This window comes from Panthera onca, chromosome A1 (genome assembly GCF_046562875.1).
Source record: "Panthera onca isolate mPanOnc1 chromosome A1, mPanOnc1 haplotype 2, whole genome shotgun sequence".
Taxonomy (NCBI): domain Eukaryota; kingdom Metazoa; phylum Chordata; class Mammalia; order Carnivora; family Felidae; genus Panthera; species Panthera onca.
In genome coordinates, this window is record NC_138339.1 from 13,576,910 (window position 1) to 13,599,250 (window position 22,341).

At 48.1% G+C, this 22,341-nt stretch overlaps 1 protein-coding gene across 4 annotated transcripts in view; it reads right to left on the reverse strand.

Annotated features, from left to right (window-relative positions):
* Positions 1 to 22,341, reverse strand: part of MYO10 (myosin X) — a 229,358-nt gene that overhangs the window by 19,993 nt on the left and 187,024 nt on the right. For all 4 annotated transcript variants that reach the window (XM_078444495.2, XM_078444497.2, XM_078444491.2 and 1 more), the window contains 7 exons: positions 15,434 to 15,540; positions 14,353 to 14,586; positions 13,943 to 13,988; positions 12,127 to 12,993; positions 11,150 to 11,273; positions 4,938 to 5,181; positions 1,372 to 1,467 (listed from right to left, as the gene is read on the reverse strand). In XM_078444495.2, the coding sequence (XP_078300621.2) occupies positions 1,372 to 1,467; positions 4,938 to 5,181; positions 11,150 to 11,273; positions 12,127 to 12,993; positions 13,943 to 13,988; positions 14,353 to 14,586; positions 15,434 to 15,540 (1,718 nt within the window). The remainder of the gene's footprint in view (positions 1 to 1,371; positions 1,468 to 4,937; positions 5,182 to 11,149; positions 11,274 to 12,126; positions 12,994 to 13,942; positions 13,989 to 14,352; positions 14,587 to 15,433; positions 15,541 to 22,341) is intronic.

The window sequence follows — 22,341 nt, forward strand, 5'->3', positions numbered from 1 at the left end:
AAACCACATTCTGCTGGTCAGGGGAACAAGTCCTCAGTTAACAGATCCCCAGTGTTAAATTTCGCAGGCTCGTTACGGCACAAAGCAGAGAGGACGGCTGCCAAACGCGGGGCCTGTAATTCAGCCGAGAACTGTGGGCCTTCCTGGGACTGCAAACGACCACAAGTGGTCTCTAGGAGTCCCAGATGGAACGAGGGGGCTGTAATTCCAGGTTTGCTTGGTTTTTCCAGTTTGTGTCATAATTTATGGATCCAAGCAGGGTTTTTAGTGTGTTCCCACGGGAAGGATTATTTTCTTTGCCCTTGCTGTGACTACCATGGCGTTGTATCAACTCAAACATTCAAAGGGCAAGGGGTAGCGAAAGGCAAGGAGAATTCATTAGAAGATCCTAATGATTTCTGAGGTGAAAAGTAAAGAACATAGGCGGAGGGTCCTCTCTGGCATTGCTCAGAGGAGCCAACAGATCCCTCCAACGTAACCTTGTGGCTCACAAAACACAAGGGGACAGACAGACGTCTGACCATATCTCATCCACCGTGTGACCCTGTGATGCATCGCGCTGGGAGCACACAGCCCTTCTCCTTGACTTTTTCCACGTCTCTCCAGCACTAGGATGGAAACCTGAGGCCCAGAAAAGTTAGACCCAGCCAACGGACGCCACACTATCCTTGGAACTCAAACATTCAAGCTCCTTAAGAAACATAATGCGTCTGTTCAGTAGAATGAACTTCTATTACTTCACAGATTATACTGCCCTTTCTCTTACCTGAGTCTCCTACTCCGCAAAATGTGTTCAAGGGTAACGATGTGTAATAATACACGTGAAGCATGTCACCACATTGCCTGAAATATAGTAATTCTAAGTGTTGACTATCTCTTCTACCCTATTGAATTTTTCAACGTGAAGACCTTCAAAACTCTCTCAATGCCACAGTGCTATCAATTATTGAAACGCCCAGTGGTGAGAGCGCCTGCCTTCTCACTCCTTAGGCAAACACAAGCTGTTCCCTTTCGAAGCTCAGAAGCTTCCAAAGGGTGGGCTTTCGCCTCCGTGTAGGTGCACGGTTGACACACGCTGCCGGGGACAATAAAAGCCTGAGCCAAGATACCAAGGGCTCTAGTGGCATTCGAAGCTGGAAATCCTCGACTGTGTGTGGTAACTTGGGCACCTTAGCCCGGTGAAAGATACCCCAGGGGACAAGAACGTCAATCTCATGACGCGGTTCTTCAACCATCCTAACAGACAAGCCCAACTCGAAAATCCACTAAAAATCTTTTCAGAGCCGGCAGGGTAAACACTGAACTGTGTGGCGCCCAGGCCTGTAGGGGAGTCAAGATGTAGTTCACATGCGGTCAACAGCAGTGTCTCACCTGGCATCTTCGGGGGATTCCGCAATCAGGTGGAAGGTCCTATCGGCCATGATGATGTCAATCCCGTTCTCTTTGCTGGTGTTATCTATGATCTCTCTGCAAAGTAACACAAGCATCAGATGCAAATCAGGGCTATGGGATCCTTAAGAGGAAGCGAGCAAAGCAATTTCACCAAACAGATGGCTGAGTTGGAAACTGTAACCGAAAAATCAAACGCCTACTTCAGCCCGACCTTGTGGCCTCCGGCGGGGGGGCCGGGGATCCTCTCTGCTCCTGAGAGAGGAAGGCTGAGGCCGGGGCCAGGGCTAGGCGCCTCCTGGACACTTCCAGGGAGGAGTCTGTCTCCTCACTCTGGCCTGCCCAAGACGCGTCCCTGCCGAGACCCTAGAAGGCTTGGGGCAGGAGTCCCCTTCTTGGCCCGCACCTTCCCTTGGCCCCTCTCACTGCTCTACAAGGGAAGGACCCCCGATGAGGGGACTGGTCTTGAGCTCCTTCCTAATTCCTCATGGCTTCCTGCTGCGGTTTAAGGCCTTGGCCAACACGTGTGACCTGGTAAGGGCACATTATTTCCATTGGGGGCTCAGAGGATTTGGGTGTTTCTGGATCCCCATGCCATCCCGATCTCATCCCAGCATGCCCTGCACAACATTAGAGGTTTGAAATCGATGGAGCAGGTTAACAAGATCAGGATGAAATACAAGCAGGTGTTGAGATGGGCCCAGAGATGGTAAAATATTTGATGAAGAAGGGTCCTGGGGGTAAAGCCAGCTTGCTTTGCCAACCCAAGTAGCACCACTCTTCACAGTAAAACACGGATTCCACATCTACAAAACTCAACAGGCTTGCTACTTAGAAAAAATAAATACCTTACAGCTGGAATCACACAAGATAAAATATTTTTAAAAGTCAAGATAGCGAGAACTCCTGCCCTTGCTGAGCAGGAGGCGAGAGGTGATACATGGGCAGCCACCAGCCAAGCGTCTGGTTAGAGGGGCCTCTCGAGCAGGGCTCCAGGGAAGTGTCCAGACCGTGTCATACTGGACCAGCCACTTTGCCTCTCGGGAACTCAGCAATCTTCTATGTAAAATGAGAGGGGACACGGATCTAGTCGTAAGGCTGTGCGTCTGAACCACAGTGGCCTATCCGAATCCTGGGAAACTTTCAGAAAACCCAGGTGGGTGCTCTCTGGCGGGGGCAGGGGGAGGGCAGGGACCCACACTCGTAAAAAGCTTCCCCGGAGATGAGTGAGTGATGATATTGTCAGGGTCACAGTACACATCATCTGGAAACTCCGTAGGATAAATGTGGTGGCATCATCAGTGACAGCGAGTGAGTGAAGAAAACGATGGAGGGGAATGTTGTATAAACTGCCAAAGACTTGAGAGATGGGTCAATTAGTTAAAAATTACAGACCTTGTTTGAATTCTGATTTGAAGAAATAAACCAGCCCGAACCAACGAGAGCACTATCGCCTCCATTTACAAGACAACTGGATAAATTTGAACAATGACTGGAGTTTGGATGATTAAAGAGTTATTTTTTAACTGGTATAGTGTGATTCTGCATTGAGAGTCTTAACCTTTAAGTGTCTACTGAACTATTTAGAGATAAAATTACATGATGTATGCTTTACAGAACAGCTCCTAAGGGAAGGAGTGCAGGGTGGGGTTATGAGTGCAACACTTCGGCCCTGGGGCGGGGGAGGGAGGGTCTCTGCTGAAAGCTGGGGAATGACCACAGGCACTTCATTATATTCTCCCACCTACTCCTGCATAGGATTGAAATCTTTAATAAAATGAAACATTTTAATTAATCTCAACAAAAAATCTTAATGTGGCGAAAAGAATTTAATGTCCTTCCTCTACAGAATAGGACAGAAATGACCACATGATAGCTAACATCTCCTTAACTCTGGAATTCTCACAAAGCACCTGGAAACGGGGCTTTATCAAGCAGCACAGAGTCAGGTGCATGAGGAATATACATCAATTTCCACCACTGAAATTCTCTCTCTGCCCTCCTCCTCTGAGCCTCCTGGCGTTCGTGGGTGAGCCTTCTGTGGGGTGAATCAGGAGGAAGAACAAATACACAGAGCTGAGAGGCAGAGGCACAGAGCTGTGTCGTGCTATGAAAATTTCTTGTAGGGTTTAGACTCCCGATCGTACACACTCACTCTTGTTCTGGAGCCTGGGCTCCTAACAAACCCCATGGGGGAAGCCTGGAAAGTCTAATACTCTGCTGTCTGCACTTCATTGTTTGCCCTTAAAATTAAATGCACAAAACGCTTTCCCTGTTTAACCTCCCACTTTTCAATAAAAAAAGTTCAAGAGTTGCCAGTGCTGGTTGGAAACAAAATGCTAATTTCAGGTCTCGTGATTTCAGGAGTTAATCTCATCTCTCGAAGCTTATTTTACTTATTTTCTAAATATGTATCAAGCTACCCAGTTGCCGCTAAGTCCAACTTCCTGAATTTTTAACTAAATAATAGTCCACTAGTCCAGTAATTTGGTTCTATACAGGGCGGGGGGTGGGGGCAGAAAAAGGGGGTTTGTTGGATTCAAAGCCTAGCTCTGTTCCTGTCATTGCTGGGAATGAAGATGGCTGGTATATCCCACGTTAGTAAAAGACAAAAAAATTCATTCCAAAAAACACCTCTATGAGTGAAAGGTAATCAAAAAGAGAAGAGAGGAGAGGAGAGGAGAGGAGAGGAGAGGAGAGGAGAGTAAAGGGAAGAGAAGAGGGGAGGGGGGAGGGGAGAGGGGAGGGGAGGGGGGAGGGGGGAGGGGGGAGGGGAGAGGGGAGGAGAGGGGAAGGGAAGGGAAGGGAAGGGAAGGGAAGGGAAGGGAAGGGAAGGGAAGGGAAAGAAAGAAGGTAGGTAGTGAAAAGGTACAATCTCCCGGGTACAAAATAAGTCCTGGGGATGTCACATACGGCTTGGTGACTAGTTGATAATACTGTGTCGCATATATGAAAGTTGTTGAGTAGATCTTAAAAGTACCCAACAGCAGAAAACAAAATTTATAACTATGGACGGTGACGGTGATGGATGGTTTAGTCTCACCGTGGTAATTGTTTTGCAATAGACACGTGGAGTGGCTATGGTGTACGTCTGAAACTAACGTAGGTCAATGATACCTCTAAAAATAAAGCACAAAACCCAAACACTCCAGATTGGCAGTCTGTCTCCAATTTAGCAATCTGCTTATATAAAAGGACTAGAAGTGGTCTGTGGACCAATAAAAAGATTCTTAACCAGTTGTTCAAGATTCCCAGGCTTCCTGCATACGACCAATCACATTTCCGACAGCCAGCTGCAGGCCCGGCTGGCATCTTATAAGCATCTTATAAACGACAGCCGGATGTCTGAACGTGCCCACAGAAAGCGAACTGCTCACGAAGTCACTTCCCCGGTTTCCTAACAATCCGGTCCACTGAAGTGAATGACTGGGGTGCACTCAACCCCTACTCCAGCCCGCGGACCGGTGGCTTTGGAGGAAGCGACACCCACGGTCCAGCAGCCCCAGAGCGCCACCCACCGGGGCCACCTGCACAGTCCATCGACATACTTTGCCGTGCGGACTTCCAAGGTGCCCTTGAGCTTCTCCTCACTGTCGTTTTCAAAGTACATCAGCTTGGACTGGCGGAGGACAAACCAGCGCTTCTTCCAGTTCCTCCTGGACAGTGTCGAGGAGCCGCCGCCTTTTTTGTGGAGCCAGCCTTGCTTGAGGGCCTCCTGCTTAGAGCGGAACCACAGGAAGGTTTCGTCCTTGAGCACGCACCAGCGACGTTTCCAGGAGTTCATTAAGCCACCTGCGGCCCCCAGAGTGGGTGGGGAGGGGTGCAAGAAAAGTCGATCAAATTGGATGACAAGTTCAGCGGGTTTCGAGGTTCTGCCTCCCCTTCACCTCACCCCACCGACCCACCCCCGGACGCCCCTCAACGAAGCCTCGGTGCCGCTGGCTTGTGTTCAGGAGGCGGAGGGGGAGACGTTACACTAGCTTGGTTGGATCACACGGGAACGCTGTCCCTTCCTTATGTCCGGAGCACTTCCTACTCAGCTGGGAAATCCTGGTGAGGGGCTATCAGAAAGGCAAACAACGAGCTGACACTCTAACCCCCGGCACGAGTCAAGGGCCATGGTGTGAGAAGCATTTCTGTATGTATGGATCATGCAGATCTCAAATGCCCCAGAAAGGAGAAATTAATTTAAAATGATGTCAAAGAGGGGCGCCTGGGTGGCTCAGTCGGTTGAGCGTCCCACTTCGGCTCAGGTCATGATCTCGCCGTCAGGGAGTTGGAGCCCCACGTCGGGCTCCGTGCCGACGGCTCAGGTTGCTCAAATTCAATTGCTCAGATTGCTCAGCCTGCTTCAAATTCTGTTGCCCTCTCTGCCCTTCCCCTGACTCGTGCTCTGTCTTTCTCTCAAGATAAATAAACATTAAAAATTTTTTTAATTTTGGGGCGCCTGGGTGGCGCAGTCGGTTAAGCGTCCGACTTCAGCCAGGTCACGATCTCGCGGTCCGTGAGTTCGAGCCCCGCGTCGGGCTCTGGGCTGATGGCTCGGAGCCTGGAGCCTGTTTCCGATTCTGTGTCTCCCTCTCTCTCTGCCCCTCCCCCGTTCATGCTCTGTCTCTCTCTGTCCCAAAAATAAATAAAAAACGTTGAAAAAAAATTTAAAAAAAAAAAAAAAAAATTTTAATTTTTAAAATGGTGTCATTTTTAAATGGTGTCAAAAGTTTACACATTCCTTATTTGGTCAATGTGGGGATCAAGACTGAAAACTTACACAGGAAAATAAAATAGGACCTTTTCGGGTAAACATATTCTTTTCAAAGAAAAGCATCATCTGAACACGGTTTATATGTAAAACGTAGAAGATTTAGAACATGAAACAGTTGTGACTGGGCCTTAAAAATGAGAATTCAGGGGCGCCTGGGTGGCTCAGTCGGTTAAGAGTCAGGCGAAGCTGACTTTGGCTCAGGTCATGATCTCATGGTTCATGAGATCAGCCCTGTGTCAGGCCCTGTACTGACAGCTCGGAGCCTGAAGCCTGCTTTGGATTCTGCGTCTCTGTCTCTCTTTGCCCCTCCCCCACTCACACTCCATCTCTCTCACTTACTGAAAAATAAACCTTAAACATTTTTTTTAAAAGGAAAAAAGCAAAAACATGAGAACTTTGCTGTAACTTATTTACTAGAAATATTTTTGGTTAAGAGAAGGCAGACAGAATACATTTATCTTTCACAAGATAAAAAGTATTTCTAAAGGGCGTCTGGGCTGGCTCAGTCGGTGAGGCATGCGACTCCTGATCTGAGTTCGAGCCCCCACACTGGCTGTAGCGATCACTTAAAAATAAAATCTTAAAAAAAAGTTCGAATCTTTTTTCTAGCAGAATAATTTTATCTTAGTATTCCAGATTTCCTGGGTTGCCTGAGCAGCTCCAGTGGGTGGGGCGGCTGACTCTTGGTTTAGGCTCAGGTCACGATCTTCTGGTTTGTGGGCTGGAGTCAGGCTTTGTGTGGAGCCTGCTTGGGATTCCCTCTCTCCGCCCCTCCCTTCTCATGCTATCAAAATAGACCTCAGTATTCTAGATTTCCCAAGGACACTCAAAGATGACATCTTAACCACCATTAATCAAAAATCTCTTAACAAATCCACCAACTAATCTACTTCATTAATGTATTATAAAGTGACAGGTTTTTTATTTTTATTTTGACCAGCCAGTAATAAAAATAAGGCACCCCTGAACATGGATACTGAAAGAAGAAATAAAGAAAATGCTTTCTTTTATAAATCGCATATAACTTGAAAACAGACCTTCTGAGGAAACTCCACACTGTTTTCCAGAGTGGCTGTACCAATTTGCATTCCCACCAACAGTGCAAGGTTCCTCAGAAAATTAAAAATAGACCTACCCTATGACCCAGCAATAGCACTGCTAGGAATTTACCCAAGGGATACAGGAGTACTGATGCATAGGGGCACTTGTACCCCAATGTTTATAGCAGCACTCTCAACAATAGCCAAATTATGGAAAGAGCCTAAATGTCCATCAACTGATGAATGGATAAAGAAATTGTGGTTTACATACACGATGGAGTACTACATGGCAATGAGAAAGAACGAAATATGGCCCTTTGTAGCAACGTGGATGGAACTGGAGAGTGTGATGCTAAGTGAAATAAGCCATACAGAGAAAGACAGATACCATATGTTTTCCCTCTTATGTGGATCCTGAGAAACTTAACAGAAACCCATGGGGGAGGGGAAGGAAAAAAAAAAAAAAGAGGTTAGAGTGGGAGAGAGCCAAAGCATAAGAGCCTCTTAAAAACTGAGAACAAACTGAGGGTTGATGGGGGGTGGGAGGGAGGGGAGCATGGGTGATGGGCATTGAGGAGGGCACCTTTTGGGATGAGCACTGGGTGTTGTATGGAAACCAATGTGACAATAAATTTCATATATTGAAAAAAAAAACAAAAACAGACCTTCTCAGATTAACTTCTTCAACGATTTGCTTCAATGACTACAGACGTAAACCTCACCCTGGAACAAATGAAGCCAGGACGACACTGGTCCTCGTTTGGTGTGCAGAGGGACCTGTTTTTGTCGCACACACCGATGCCTTCTTAAACCTAAAGCATTTCGTGCTCACCTAGCTGTGAAGTCTGTGACCACACCCTGCTCCAGAGCGGTTTCCTTCACAAACTACGAACTCGCAAAGGGCTACCGGAATTAGACTTTTGCTTTCTGGTTTGTGGCTTTAATCTGGGTTTCTCAAAACAAGCCCGGAGGAAACTGTAGGACAAAGTTCTTCTATTATCTTATTGTCTGTGAGCGATAAAGGCGGAAAACACTGTACGATGACAGACGGGCTGCAACTTACTGTGATAAGCACGGAGTAACAGAACTGCTGGGGAATCATTTTGTCGTACGCCAGAAACCAAGATTACATTGTATGTTAATCACACTAAAGTTAAAAAAATGTTCTTAAATGATAAAGGTTGTTCAGTCATTATTATTTCCTCTGCTGCTCCTATGTTCTGAACGGGCCCCACTCCAACTCTGGGTGCTCTCTCCATACTTCATCATGGAGAGAATATGATCAATGCTATTCTTCTCCTAACTGCAAACGCCTTTAGCAGACTATCGGGCTGGTGAAAACTCACTGATGCTCATAAAATATAGTCTGACGGTCAGATTTTCTTTATAATTGGTTTCTCTGAAACTTTTGGTCGCAAATTTGTAAGCGCCTTATTAAAGATTAAATGATGATGTATCAAAGATTAAAAGGTGATGCATTTAGGGGCGCCTGGGTGGCTCAGTCGGTTGAGTGTCCGACTTCGGCTCAGGTCATGGTCTCACAGTTCTTGAGTTCGAGCCTCTCATTGGGCTCTGTGCTGACAGCTCGGAGCCTGGAGCCTGCTTTGGATTCTGTGTCTCCCTCTCTCTCTGCCCCTCCCTTACTAGTTTTCTGTCTCTGTCTCTCTCTCTCTCAAAAATAAATAAAAACATTAAAAAAAATTTTTTTTAAAAGGTGATTCATTTATATAATTTGTTTTATTAAGAGGAGTTTGCCAAAAATTTACTTGCTTACCTTCTTGAGCTTTTAATGCTTTAATCTTTTTTTAAAAATGTTTATTTTCGAGAAAGAGAGAGAGAGAGAGAGAAAACGAACACAAGTGAGGGGCAGAGAGAGAGAGACAACAGAATCTGAAGCAAGTTCTAGGCTCTGAGCTGTCAGCACAGAGCCTGATATGGGGCTCAAACCCATGAACTGTTGAGATCATGACCTGAGCTGAAGTTGGATGCTCAACCGACTGAGCCACCCAGGCACCCCTCATTGTTTAATCTTACAATTTTGATGCTTTGAATATAGCTTTACTTTTCCCTAATCTCATTTGCTTTAATCAGACAATTATGCAATAAGCCAATGTCATATATTTTAAGTAAGAGTGACTTATAGGGAATTTTTAAACCTCATTTAGGGAACTAGATTAATTAGGGGCAGGGGAAATATATTAATAATAAAAAGCTTATATTTATTCGAAATGTATGACAAAATCTTTTTTTTTCCTTATACAAGAAAATCTCAGAATGCTGATTCGATACTTATTAGATTAGGTTCTGATTTGCGGTTAATTTTTTTCCTTCATTGGTTATTCCAATGAACACTTGATTGCCTGGTTAGGATTTTTCAATCTTTTTCATTCAGCACAACCATAAAAATTTCCACTAACCAGTGACTCCAGGCAATAGGAAGATGGTCCCTAAACTAAACCTGGTGGGGTTTCCATGAGCGCCTTGGGGATCTGGGGCTGAGCACAGCAGAAATTTGAAAAGTGAGTAACTGATGTTAGTAACTAGACTGATGTTGAAGATGGGGACGGAAGTAGCAAAAAAAAAAAAAAAAAGAAATCAAATTAAAAGAAAAACTTAAGTGAAGAAAAGAAAAAATACTGAGGAGGACAAATGATATGAAAAAAGAAATATGTCAGTAGAAGAGGAGAGAAGCAAAGAACAGAAGGAACAGGGAAAGGGAAAACAGAAGAAAAAACTTTTCCATGGAGGAGAAAAGAAGGAAAGGCAAAGCAAATGAAGAAAGACAGCCGCAGAAAAGAAAGCGAAGAGTCAGAGAAGACGCACTCGCTGACCACGAAACGGGGAAGGGAAAGAAAAGGCAGGGCGGAGTGAAGGGTGCCATCCGGCAGACAGCGGTTCTTATCCTTCCCTGCCTCCTCCCCAAGACCCAGACCCCTTCCCGCGTCCAGTCGAGGGGCATGTGGGAAACCAGGCAGTCCCTTCCTTCAGTGATCCAAGTGAAACTCCTACCAAAACATGGTGATGACGGTGACTTCTCACACTCCCTGTCACCGATTCAGAAGTCAGAGTTGACAACAGGAATAAGGTAGGACTATAAGGTTCTAATTAAGTCCTTTTCCGAAAGTAGAATGCTTCCAAGTCCTTAAGTATTTTATTTTTTTAAGTTTCTGTATTAATTTTGAGAGAGAGAGAGAGAGAGAGGATTCCAAGCAGGCTCTGCTCTGCCAGCACACAGCCTGATGCGGGGCTTGAACTCTAGGACCAAGAGATCGTGACCTGAGCCTAAATCAAGAGTCCCACACTTAACCCACTGCGCCACCCAGGCGCCCCCGAAGTCCTTAAGTATGAAGGGTCAGCTCAGCGCATTCAAAATTTAATACTCAACACATACAACCAAAATCCTCATCATGAAGGATGGGGCAGACAGCAGGTGTCATAAGCAGTCAAGGCAAGGTGCACCATTCTCTCAAATTTTTACTGTTCCCCCATGGATATGCAGGAAACCCTTCTGGGTTCTTGGACACTGGTATGGGAGGGAAAAGTGTAGTGTATCATTACAATGGGCTATACCAACTCCTGCAGAAGCACGTGTGTGTGTGGACACGCGTGTGTAAGAGAGAAAAATTGGGGGCAGGGGAGGGGAGATGTAGGAAGGAAGGAAAAGAGCACAGAAATGAGATGGGGAGGCAAGAGAGAGGAGCGAGGGATGGAATATGGTGGCAGGGGCTGCACCCTCTGTCCTAACACTGTGCACCAACCGTGGAGCGTCAAAGCAGCTCTCCATGGCATGATCACGTCACCCATGTCATGGCACCAGGGCACCCTTCACTCACCTAAGAGGACCTAACATCAGGTAAGGGGTAGGGGGAACGGAGACTGATGTTCCTGGTGCCCCTCAATCAGCCCAAGCGATAAGGCCCCACCCCCAACCCTGACACCCTGGTGACACAGGTCATACCTTTCATGTACAGAAAGCTGTGGAAGTAAGGCAGGGTGACACAGCTATACACAGAGTCCCGCCGGTAAGAAAGTTCATCGTCTGTATCAAACCGAGAATCAAAGTCCTCTTCGCTATCTTCAAACTGGACAAGGAGGAGAGAGAGAGAGCCAGTGGTGAGCAAAACAGAAAAAGCAACAAAAATGCCCAGCCATCGATTGACATTGAACAAAACAGAAACCGACAAAGAGGCAACACGTGGATGCATACCATTACAACACCGGTGGTCATCAAAAGAATCTCCAAATACTGACTTTTAAGGTCGAATGGCCCACCCAATGGATACATAAAATGCGAGACAGACTTGAATCCAAAGGCTGTTCTAAAAACACTGCTGTTCAAGGGTATAATTTTAATCAAACCATCCAAGAGTTAATTCCCTTTAAATTACTATGATAAAAATATCTTCAAGTCTTAGAAAATCAAGGGGGTATTTAATGCGCAGTCAATGGGGAAAATTAGAGTAAACTATAAATAAACCCACAAGTTGGAAAGAGCCCGTATAAGCACTAAACGGTCCTCCCTTACAACCCGCACAGGGTAGAACATCCCGTGGGGTGGACCGTGAAGCTACGGCAAGGGCCGCTTCTCCAGGATGCCCTTGGCAATTCTAGCTCTAATTCCGAGCGGGTCGTATTTCCCAACCTGCTGGGAAGCTAGGACAGACCCGGCTCAAGTTTCCACGGACAATGCCAGTTTCCTTAGGCTCGGGGCAAAACGCAAAATTGCAATTCCGGGCTCTGTTCGACCTACAACAGGCACCTCAAAGTTCCATTTGCTGATGCCACTGCTTTCGGCAAGAGAAGGGGGTTTGGGGAGCATCTTCAAGAGCCTGCCTTGGAAATCTTGGCTCGTCCTTCCAGGAGAGGGGGCACCCAGGGTGTGGACTGCAGACCCCCCCTCCCCACCCCCCCACCCCCACCGTGGTCCGCGCTCACCGAGGACTGCGCCCCTTCCGAGCTAAAGCGGTAGGCCCCGGAGCTGTTGTAGGTGCCCACGGAGCACCGGTAGTCCGGGGACCACTGGCTGCCGTACGAGTTGGAGAAGGTCACGCTGCTGCCCGAGGTGATGGCGCCGTCCTCGTAGTCGTCCTGGTCGTAGTCGTAGTCGCCGTCCGGGGAGGGGAGGCCCCCACCGTTCTGGGGCAAGCAGTAGGTGGGCTCCCCTCCGGACGAGCCGCGCTCCGACGGGGCGAGGAGCACCGTGCTGTCCGCGCTGGGGCTCGTGGGCACCACCGTGTCGTTCATGTAGGGGTCCTCCTCCGAGGACTCGTCGCTGGTGCGGATGCCGCTGGTCCGCTGGTCCGAGTGGCCGCGCTCGCTGGGGTTGGGCGAATCCTTGAAGGCGTCGTCGTCCGCCTCGAAGCCCTCGTCCACCTCCTCCTCCGGGTAGGGCTGGCTGAAGTTGAAGCTGGGCTTCTCTGCGCACGCGCTCTCCGCGGGCGCCGCCGGCTCGCCCGAGAACTCGCTGCCCACCGACAGGGAGCGCTCGATGTTGCGGACGCACTCGTCGATCTCGTCGAAGTTGAGCGACTCCAGGAACTCCTGCGCCGCCCGGCACGCCTCGTCCTCCAGCCTCTTGAGCTCCTGGTCCCGCAGCTGCTGCAGCTTCTGCAGGGAGGCCTCGGTCAAGGACAGCTCCTGCCGCTCCTTCATGCGCTGCAGGTCCTCGATCTCCTTCTCCAGCCGGAGGATCTCCTCCACCTGCTTGTTTTCTTTCTGCTTCTCCAGGTCACGGCGCAGCTCGGCCTCCCTCTGACTCTTCTGCAAGGCTTCCAGTTCTTGCCGCTTCCTCGCGGCTTCCTCCTGGGCCGAAGAAGAGGGAAGAGGTCAGCCAGGGTCACTGCGAGGAGGGCAAGCGTCGTTCCCTCCTTTGCAGTCGAGAAGCGCGAGGAGAGGTGGGTGTTAGGGGAAGACTGTGTGTGTGCGCCGCCCCCTCCAAGCTGATGCCCTGAAACCTCATCTTCGGTACCTCAGAATGTGTATTTGGAGACAGGGCTTTTATTTCTAAAGTTTATTTTGAGAGAGAGAGAAAGAGAGAGAGAGCGCCCGAGGGCGCGCCCGAGGGCACGCACGGGGGAGGGACAAAGAGAGAGGGAGAGGCACGCACAGGGGAGGGACAAAGAGAGAGGGAGAGGGAATCCCAGGCAGGCTCCATGCTCTCCGCCCGGAGCCCCACGCAGAACTCGATCTCACCAAGAGCAAGATCATGACCTGAGCAGAAATCAAGAGTCTGTCGCTTAACTCACTGAGCCCCCCGGCCGCCCCCGAGAAAGGGCTTTTAGAGAAGTGACGGAGTTAGAACAAGGCCATGAGGAGGTGACTGTCACCCAACGACTGGTGTCCTTATAGGAAGAGGAGACTGGGACACACCGAGACACCAGGGATGCAAGCACACGAACGTTTAAGACCTCAGGAGGACACAGGGAGAAGGTGGCCATGTGCAAGCCAAGGAGAGAGGCCTCAGAAAAAACCTAATCTGCTGATAACTTCCTCTTGGGTGTCTAGCCTTCACGATCGTGAAACAACCATATCTGTTGTCGAATCCACATAGGCTGTGGTATTTTGTTATGGCAGGACTAGCAAACTAATACAGTCTTTATAGTCGGTTGTAATGGGTTGCATCATAAAGATCTCCTTTAAAATTCTTCTTGTAGCTTTATACTTTATTTTAGCTTCAAATTCTTGATTCAGAGTGTTTGACGCGGGAAGGAAACGGGTAGACGAGAGGCCGCATGGTCGTGGCACTCTTTACCTGTTGGGCGCGGAGCTCTGCTTCTCTTCGAGCCCTCTCTCTTTCTCTAAAAACAGTAAAAAAAAAAAAAAAAAAAAAAATGTGAAAATAAACCGAAGCAGAGAAAACATCCTAGAAGCACTTTTCAGAGAGAGCCAACTTTTTAAAAAAAATGCTTTGCTCAAGACAACTTAAAAAGAATGAAGGATGGGACCCTTATCCTTTGGTAAATTACTCACTCTGTGCATGAGTAAGAACGCACAGAAGTCAGCTGTCAATGCTACCAAGGAATTTTATCCCCAAGCCGCCAAGAGGTAATGTTTCAAATAGATGGTTCTGCAGCATCCACTGGGAATTCTTGCTGCAAGAATAGATATTGACTTTAAAACTCAAAAGGCGCCCTCCTCATCCGAGCAAGAAAGCTACCATACCTCTCCTCTTCCTCCCGTTTCCTCTGTTCCTCTTCCTCCCGTTTCCTCTTTTCTTCCTCCTCCCGTTTTTCCGCCAGCAGCTGTCTGTAAACTCTCCGAGCGATCTGACCTCGGAGTTGCTTCTGCAAAACTATGGCTGCTTTTTTCAGGTGCAAAAATCTCTTCCTCAGAAGGAACGCTCTGTAATTCTTCTGTATGGTCACCACGCAATAAAGGACCTTTCTGTATTGCTTCCTGAAAATGAACACAGAGCAGCACAACAGAATTGTTGAGGTAACGAGGCTCCGAGCTCTCCAGAGGAGTTTACGTTAATGCTACAAGACAAAAGAACAGGGCCTATTTGGAAAGTCTCATTATAGAGACGGGAGTGAACAGGAGGCCCCTTTGGACAAAACAGAAGAAAAACAAAAGAATAATAACAAACAAAGCTAAAGTAAGAACCCTATCATTGTCTTGGCTAAATAAACCCATAACCCCTAATGCTGACTCTGAATGGTCTTGGCAGAAGTTGGGTTGTAAACAGGACCAAAAGAGATTTGATATGGTCTCCTGTTCCCATGATGGGGGCAGGGGGAGGGGGTGGTAAAATGCCACAGCAGGATGGTTTTGTCCTTCAGAAAATGTCACGGCATGGGGTTTCATGTGGCGCTCAGGTCCGCAGAGATGGACAGAACTCAAGTGCACCAGACCAGAAGCTGCCTCGCTGGGCAAACACTGGAGAGTGGGCCTCTGTGGACGCGATGAGATAACAGCAAAGTCCAAACAACCAGACTGCCCGCAGCTTCCATACACGATACAGAGGAACTGGGTAAACGATTTAAATATCTCAGCACTGTCCTCTCCTGCCATGGCTCTAATGGAGATACCAGGAGGCCCCTTTCCTACTTTCTGTCCAGGTCAAGCCAACTGGGCATCTGGCATCGCTAGTTACGAGCACTGACCCGAGACTCTCCATAGCCTGGTCCTAACCTCCATCCAGGTCTACTGTAAATGAAAGCAAATGACAGGGGCTGCCCCGCCCGGGGACACATAGTATGGAAGCCCTCCTCTTGGCGCTTGATGGCCTCTCCCCTCCCCTTACCGTGCTAAGTAGCCCAAGATGTGGGCCCGGATCACCATGGCTGCCCTCGTAACTTCCTCCTCCCGCCGCTTCTCCAGTTTTTGCTCCAGGGATTCTCGGAGGAAGACCTGCCCGAGGGAAAGTGACACATCAGAAGCAAAGAACATGGCTGGTAAAAGGAGATTCTTTCTGGGTCAGACATCTCTTGGGGAGGTAAGGCTTTCTTCTCTCTCCATAAGTTTGCTCCAAACACACAGCCGTGCATTCTAGAACTCAAACTCCAGTGCTTTTCCAACTCCCCTTGGGGAAGGGCTGCTTTGTTTTGTCAACTTTCCCTCTGTCATGTACTAAGACATTTGTAAAATATAGTAAAAATATGTTATTAGAAAGAAAAAGCAAAAATACGGAAAAGTCCCATTTTGGGGGGTTATTATTAGATTCAATAGTCATAACGGACTATGAAGTTGCCATTAAAGTTTATAATCACTTATCTCATCATGGGACAAATAGTTCATGAACTAGCACCAGTCCTACACGAAGTGTAAGTCACAAGAAATCTAGAGAGACACGCTGTGTTAAAAAAAGGAAAGAGGGGCGCCTGGGTGGTTCAGTTGGCTAAGCATCCAACTTTGGCTCAGGTCACGATCTCATGGTTCGTGGATTCGAGCCCTGCATTGGGCTCTGTGCTGGCAGCATGGAGCCTGCTTGGGATTCTCTCTCCCCATCTCTCTGCCCCTCCTCTGCTCGCACTAGCTGTCTCAAAAGAAAGAAACTTAACAAATAAATAAATAGCTTTATTTAAAAAAATTGAAGACTGAGTTTGAAATTAGAATGGCACCATTTCCACCCCGTCTCAGTTTGGCCATCACAAGAATACCAGAATTGAGACTACAAAGATCGTAGCTATTGGCTGGCCTGTATCTGGGAACAGACACCTGAATCCCACGCTTATGACATAAGGGAAGCGTATCTAATTACTGGGATTGTATCAGAATTCCCACGATTTGAAAAGATGTGAAAATATTAAGACCCTCCCTCAATCAAGGTAGCTTCTAATTGTGTAATTTCAGAATTACTGCATGCATAAGAAATTCTGAATCATTCCCTAGAAAAACTAGGTGCCACGTTTTTATGCTCCTCTATCAACAGTGTGGAAACATTTTGGTGGCGGTGGGCAGGGGGCTAAATGACACTCTCTCTCATGATGTTTTGATTTATGCGCCGGTGAGTCATTCTGGCCTATTATGATGCATTATGTTTTCTTAATAGCACATTTCCCCAGACTCTCTCTGGTCTGTCTCTTCTGACATGTGGGCAAAAAAGCAAATAAAGATTCCTACCACCACGTGACTCACAGAAGCTTTACTTACTCCCACTCTGGATTCCCGAGCACTTGGCAAAACTCTACCACAAACAATTCTCCTAGAAAAGTGTTTCACGGAACCCTCTTCCTATAATTGCAATGATACGCTCGGTTGATGCATGAAGAGACTACATCTTTGTCAAAAGAAAAAAAAAAAAGGACAGAAGCTACAAGTATAAAGCTTATTTATTTATTTTTAACATTTTTATTTTTGAGAAACAGAGCATCAGTTGGGGAGGGGCAGAGAGAGAGAGAGAGACTGAGAGAATCTGAAGCAGGCTTCAGGCTCTGAGCTGTCAGCACCAAGCCCAATTCAGGGCTCAAACTCATGAACTATGAGATCATGATCTGTGTCGAAGTCAGACACTTAACTGACTGAGCCACCCAGGCACCCCAGCTTATTTTTTTTAATAATAAAAAGTTTTCGGAAATAGGAATCTGTTTATCAAAACCATGGATTAGAAGTAGTTTTCATCAAGACTGGACTTTAAGTATTTTAACTTCTTTGAGATGTTAACTTCTTTGAGACTATTTTTTTCAATATGAAAGATCTTCCTCTAATGCTGTTGCTTTGATGAGCATTTAAAAGTAAGAAAGTCGGGGGGGCACCTGGGTGGCTCAGTCGGTTGAGCAACCAACTTCAGCTCAGGTCACGATCTCACGGCCCGTGAGTTCGAGCCCCGCGTCGGGTTCTGGGCTGATGGCTCAGAGCCTGGAGCCTGCTTCTGATTCTGTGTCTCCCTCTCTCTCTGCCCCTCCCCCGTTCATGCTCTGTCTCTCTCTGTCCCAAAAATAAATAAACGTTAAAAAAAAAAAAAAAAAAAAAAGTAAGAAAGTTGGGGCGCCTGGCTGGTTCAGTCGGTTGAGCGTCCGGCTTCGGCTCAGGTCACGATCTCAGGGTCTGTGAGTTCGAGCCCCGCGTCGGGCTCTGTGCTGACAGCTCAGAGCCCGGAGCCTGTTTCGGATTCTGTGTCTCCTCTCTCTGACCCTCCCCTGCTCGTGCTCTGTCTCTCTCTCTCTCAAAAATAAATAAACATTAAAAAAAATTTTTTCTTTAAAGTAAGAAAGTCAAATCTTGGAGAAGTATGGTAGTGTGGAAGCTATGATGAAACAAGTGTCAGTTCTAATGAACAATATATTTGTTCCAGAACAAATAGAAAGTTTTATGAAGGAAAGAGTGTCCCACACCTTATCGGAAGTCTACCGAACGCCTCGGTTTGAATTACAACCAGAGAAATACCTGCTTTAGTGTTAAGTTTCGCGCCCATCACAAAGAGCTCTCTGCTCTGCCTACTAAATTTACTTCCGCATCTTTTTCTAAACTTTCTTTCACTAACCTCAAGGACAAACAAATAGAGCAAATTACTTCTAGAGACCCAACTCAGCTTCATTAAGAACGTCCACCCCAGGGCGCCTGGGTGGCTCAACTGGTTAAGCGTCCTACTCAAGTCTCGATCTCACAGTTCGTGGGGTCAAGCCCTACGTCGGGCTCTGGGCCGACAGCGTAGCGCCTGCTTGAGATTCTCTCTCTGCCGCTCTCCCGCTCATGCTCACTTTCTCTCTCTCAAAATACATAAATATAAAGAAAAAAAATATTAAAAAGAACACCCAGTCTGAATTTCTGCAACGACACACAGAAAGTCACATCACTTTTCCCGGCGCAGTAGTGACCTGCTGTCACGTCCCCGCCTTCCTGGGATGCGGCCAAGATGGAGTCGGCACGACCCGGCTGCTATGAACAGACGTGCTGCCCTCGCCAGGCCCTGTCAAGCGGCTTAGGAAAGGGCAGTGCCCACTCCAGGGACTGCTCAGCTGAACTCGACTCATATATGAACAAGCTCCTGTGGCTTTTTTTTTTCATCCTTATCCTCATAGCTCGAGAGCCTAAGGAGGATTCTAGTAAGATGTCTATAAAAATACCTCTTGCGGGCTCTATTACCAAGGAATAAAGGGGAAAAGGTCTGGCAATGTAGTCCAAGTGGTCAGAGAACTGAAACGTGTCAGAATCACAAGGCAGCGAAATCCAAACCAGGTCACCCTCCCCTCAGCCTCTCGGTGGGGACACACCTGGGAATCCCCCGCACGGGCTGTTCACCGGGGGGTTCAGGCGGGACTCTCACCTTTAGTATGAACACTTCCCCAGCCGATATGAATCCTTGCCTTCCAAGAACTAAATGTGTTTTATGTAAGCCAACTAATTCAGACCTGGTGCCACATTTACTTTGCTGACTACAATACTGTCCCCCACTTTCCCTGTCACGTACGATGGAAATTTCTTTACCAGAAGACCCAGATGGTCATTAGTTTCAAGGCTTTCAATACAAAGACCTGGCAGCAACAACAACCAAAACACATACTGGTGTATAATTAAGTCAAGCACTGGTCAAGGTCAAAGCTATTTAGTGGACACAATTGCAACGCTCTAATGTTTACATTTACTTCCCAGTGTTTCTGTGAACGGTCACGCTTCCGTCCTACTTCTACTTCCAATGTGTCGCCAATTAAGATGTAACTTCCCTTTAAAGATCTCCTCCTCTGGAATGCTTCCCTGAGCACTTCAGTCCACGGGGAGCCCTCTCCTGAAGAAGCTGTGTCTTTATTCCTAGGGGCGATGATACCATATGGCTTATCGTTTGGACATGCATGTCTTCTCTCCCAGCAACGCAGTAACCTGGAGGGCAATGCCCCTGTCATTGTGTCTGTGCGTCCCCTGGGCTATGCCTGGCCCCAAGCCTTGCTTGGGCCTGCTTTTCATAATGTAATTGTAGGTGAAGTCGGATGGGTCCTTGAGAGCTCCAAGAGGTATTATGTGAGACATCACGATCTCTGCTGTTACTCCACTGTATAAGGCAGCAGCACAGGGGGAATACATCAGTTGATCGAGAATGCAGGATGTTTGTGATTGAAAATTGTCAGAGCAGATTCATATTGTGTTGCCAAGAACTCCACTTGAACCGTCTTATCTAGAAAGTTTCCCCCCGGGGGGCTAAATGGGGAATTTCCTCGCTCCATCCCTCACAGATTTTTAGCACTTGACAGACCACTGACTGAGCTCTTAGTAAGGGCACTGTAAAGAAAAACACACAATTAAGTCTACATTCTCTACTGGGGATCGTAGAGAAGGCAACAGGCAATGCCAAGATGGCACGAGAGCACGTCAAGGGTCACGGTGGGACTGAGGTAGAGAGGAGGGAGCTTGACTTGGTTTGGGGGGAGTGTTTTTCAGGCGGGGTTCAATGGAGAACGTCAAAGTCCATATCTAAGCTGAGACTGGAAGGATGGGTTAGCTAAATGGGTGGGATGGAGCGGGGAAGGAGTAGAATTCCAGGTAGAGAGGCCTAGAAACCTGTGAGGACACATCCTAAGGTGACCCCCAGTGAGTTATACCCCTGTTTAATCCTGCAAATGTGGGTGAAACCTTCTGAGACTTCCTTCTAGCAAACAGAATACGGAAAAGGTGATGGGATGTCACTTCTGTGAATGTGTTAACTACGTAAGACTCCCTCGGACGAGACTACAGCGAGATTCCCCTGCTGGCCTTGAAGAAGTCAGCTGCCATGTTGCCAGAGGGCGCTGGACGGATCACATGGTAACTGTGGGGGGCTTCTAGGAGGCGAGAGCAGCCCTAGGGGGCAGCCAGCAAGAACAGGGACCTCAGTCCTACAACCGCAAGTAACTAGACTGCGGCCCCACGTGAGCGGAGAAGAGGACCCGAGCTCCGGAAGGGAATGCAGCCCGGGAGACCCCGACCGGGGACCTAGCTGAGCCACACCTGGGCGTGGGACCCACGGCACTGTGAGATAATGGACATGTGTGGTTCAAGTGACGGGGTTAGTGGTAGTTTGTTACACGGCAACAGATAATTAGCAGAATCCCTCTGCCTGCCATCTCTGACCGGTTAGGTGTTTGGATCTTAAATCCCCGGCAAGGATGACGTTCCTCGAGAGTAGAAGAGTTAGGTCCATCCTACACGTTCCCTTGCTGAGGGTCCCCAGATGAAGCCTCCGGACTTGTCGCTGAGGTTATGGACTGAATGTCTGTGCCCTCTCCATCCCCCAACACGACGGGATTTGGAGGGAGGACGTCTAGGTTACAAGTAAGTAGGTTTGGATGAGGTCTGGAGGGTGGGGCCCCACGATGGGACTGGTGCCCCAGTAAGAAGAGGGCGAGAAGCCAGAGCTCTCTCCATGTGCGGACACAGGAAGAGGCCCCTCACCAGAACCTGAACTCACTGGCACCCTGCTCTCAGACATCCAGCCTCCGAAGTTGTGGTAAATAAATGTCTGTTCTTTAAGTCAGTGGTATTTTGTTACAACAGCCCGAATGGACCAGGACAGTCAATCATTCTCCTTCCCCCACTCCCACCCTTTTTTTTTTTCAATGTTTATTTATTTTTGAGCGAGAGACAGCGCAAGTGGGGGAGGAGCAGAGAGAGAGAGAAGGGAACAGAGACTCTGAAGCAGGCTCTGTGCTGAGAGCAGAGAGCCCGATGCAGGGCTCAAACTCACAAAACTGTGAGATCGTGACTGGAGCCCAAGCTGGAAGTTTAATCACCTGAGCCACCCAGGTGCCCTCCCTTTTCTTAAAGATTTTTTGGCTAAAAAGAATGTCACAGGGGGCACCTGGGTGGCTCAGTCAGTTTGGTGTCTGACTCTTGATTTTGGCTTGGTTAATGGTCTTGTGGCTTGAGCCCTGCACAGGGCTCTGTGGCTGTCCCACGGGGAGCCTGACTGAGATTCTCACCCTCCCTCTCTCTGCCCCTCCCTCGCTTGCGATCTCAAAAATAAATGAACATTAAGAGGCGCCTGGGTGGCTCAGGGGGTTAAGCGTCCGACTCCAGTTCAGGTCAGGATCTCGCCGTTTGGGGGTTCGAGCCCTGCATCAGGCTCTGTGCTGACAGCTGGAGCCTGGAGCCTGCTTTGGGTTCCGCGTCTCCCTGTCTCTGTGCCTGCTCATGCCCTCTCCCTCTCCCAAAAATAAACATTAAAAAAAAAAATTAATGAACATAAAAAAAAAAAAACAAAACCCAAAACAAACAACATATAGGAGTAGAAACTTTAACATACTTTCCTGGTGCTACACAGCCTCTCGGGTCAGGTCGATCAGACAGGAGGACCACATCTTACCTTTGACGACATGCATATAGTCAAAGGTCGAACCCCCCAGCAGCCTGCCTTTCTGCGCCCCGAGTCACATCTCTGTCTTCCCCGTGTGATGGGGCCCACGAGCAGAGTGAGGAAACAGGAGCAGAAAGGCAAATGAGGTTTCTGGCAGTTCCCGGATACAGGGAGAACAGGTCACACCGCTGATTTTATGGCTAATTTTTGCCATCGGGGCCCAACTGCCTGCCGTTCAGCTCCTGTCTGGAATAAGGGGTCAAGGCCCCACGTCAGCCACACCAGCACGTTCAGAAAATGGAATTCTCTTGGTTTTCTGGACCGGATTTGTGTCAGCCCGATGGGATTTCAGACTGCCGGCTGGTCTCCCGCACGACGGCTCCTGGGGTGTCAGGACAGCATTCAGCAGCGGAATTATCAACAGTTACGAGGGTCTGGGGTCTCCGTTC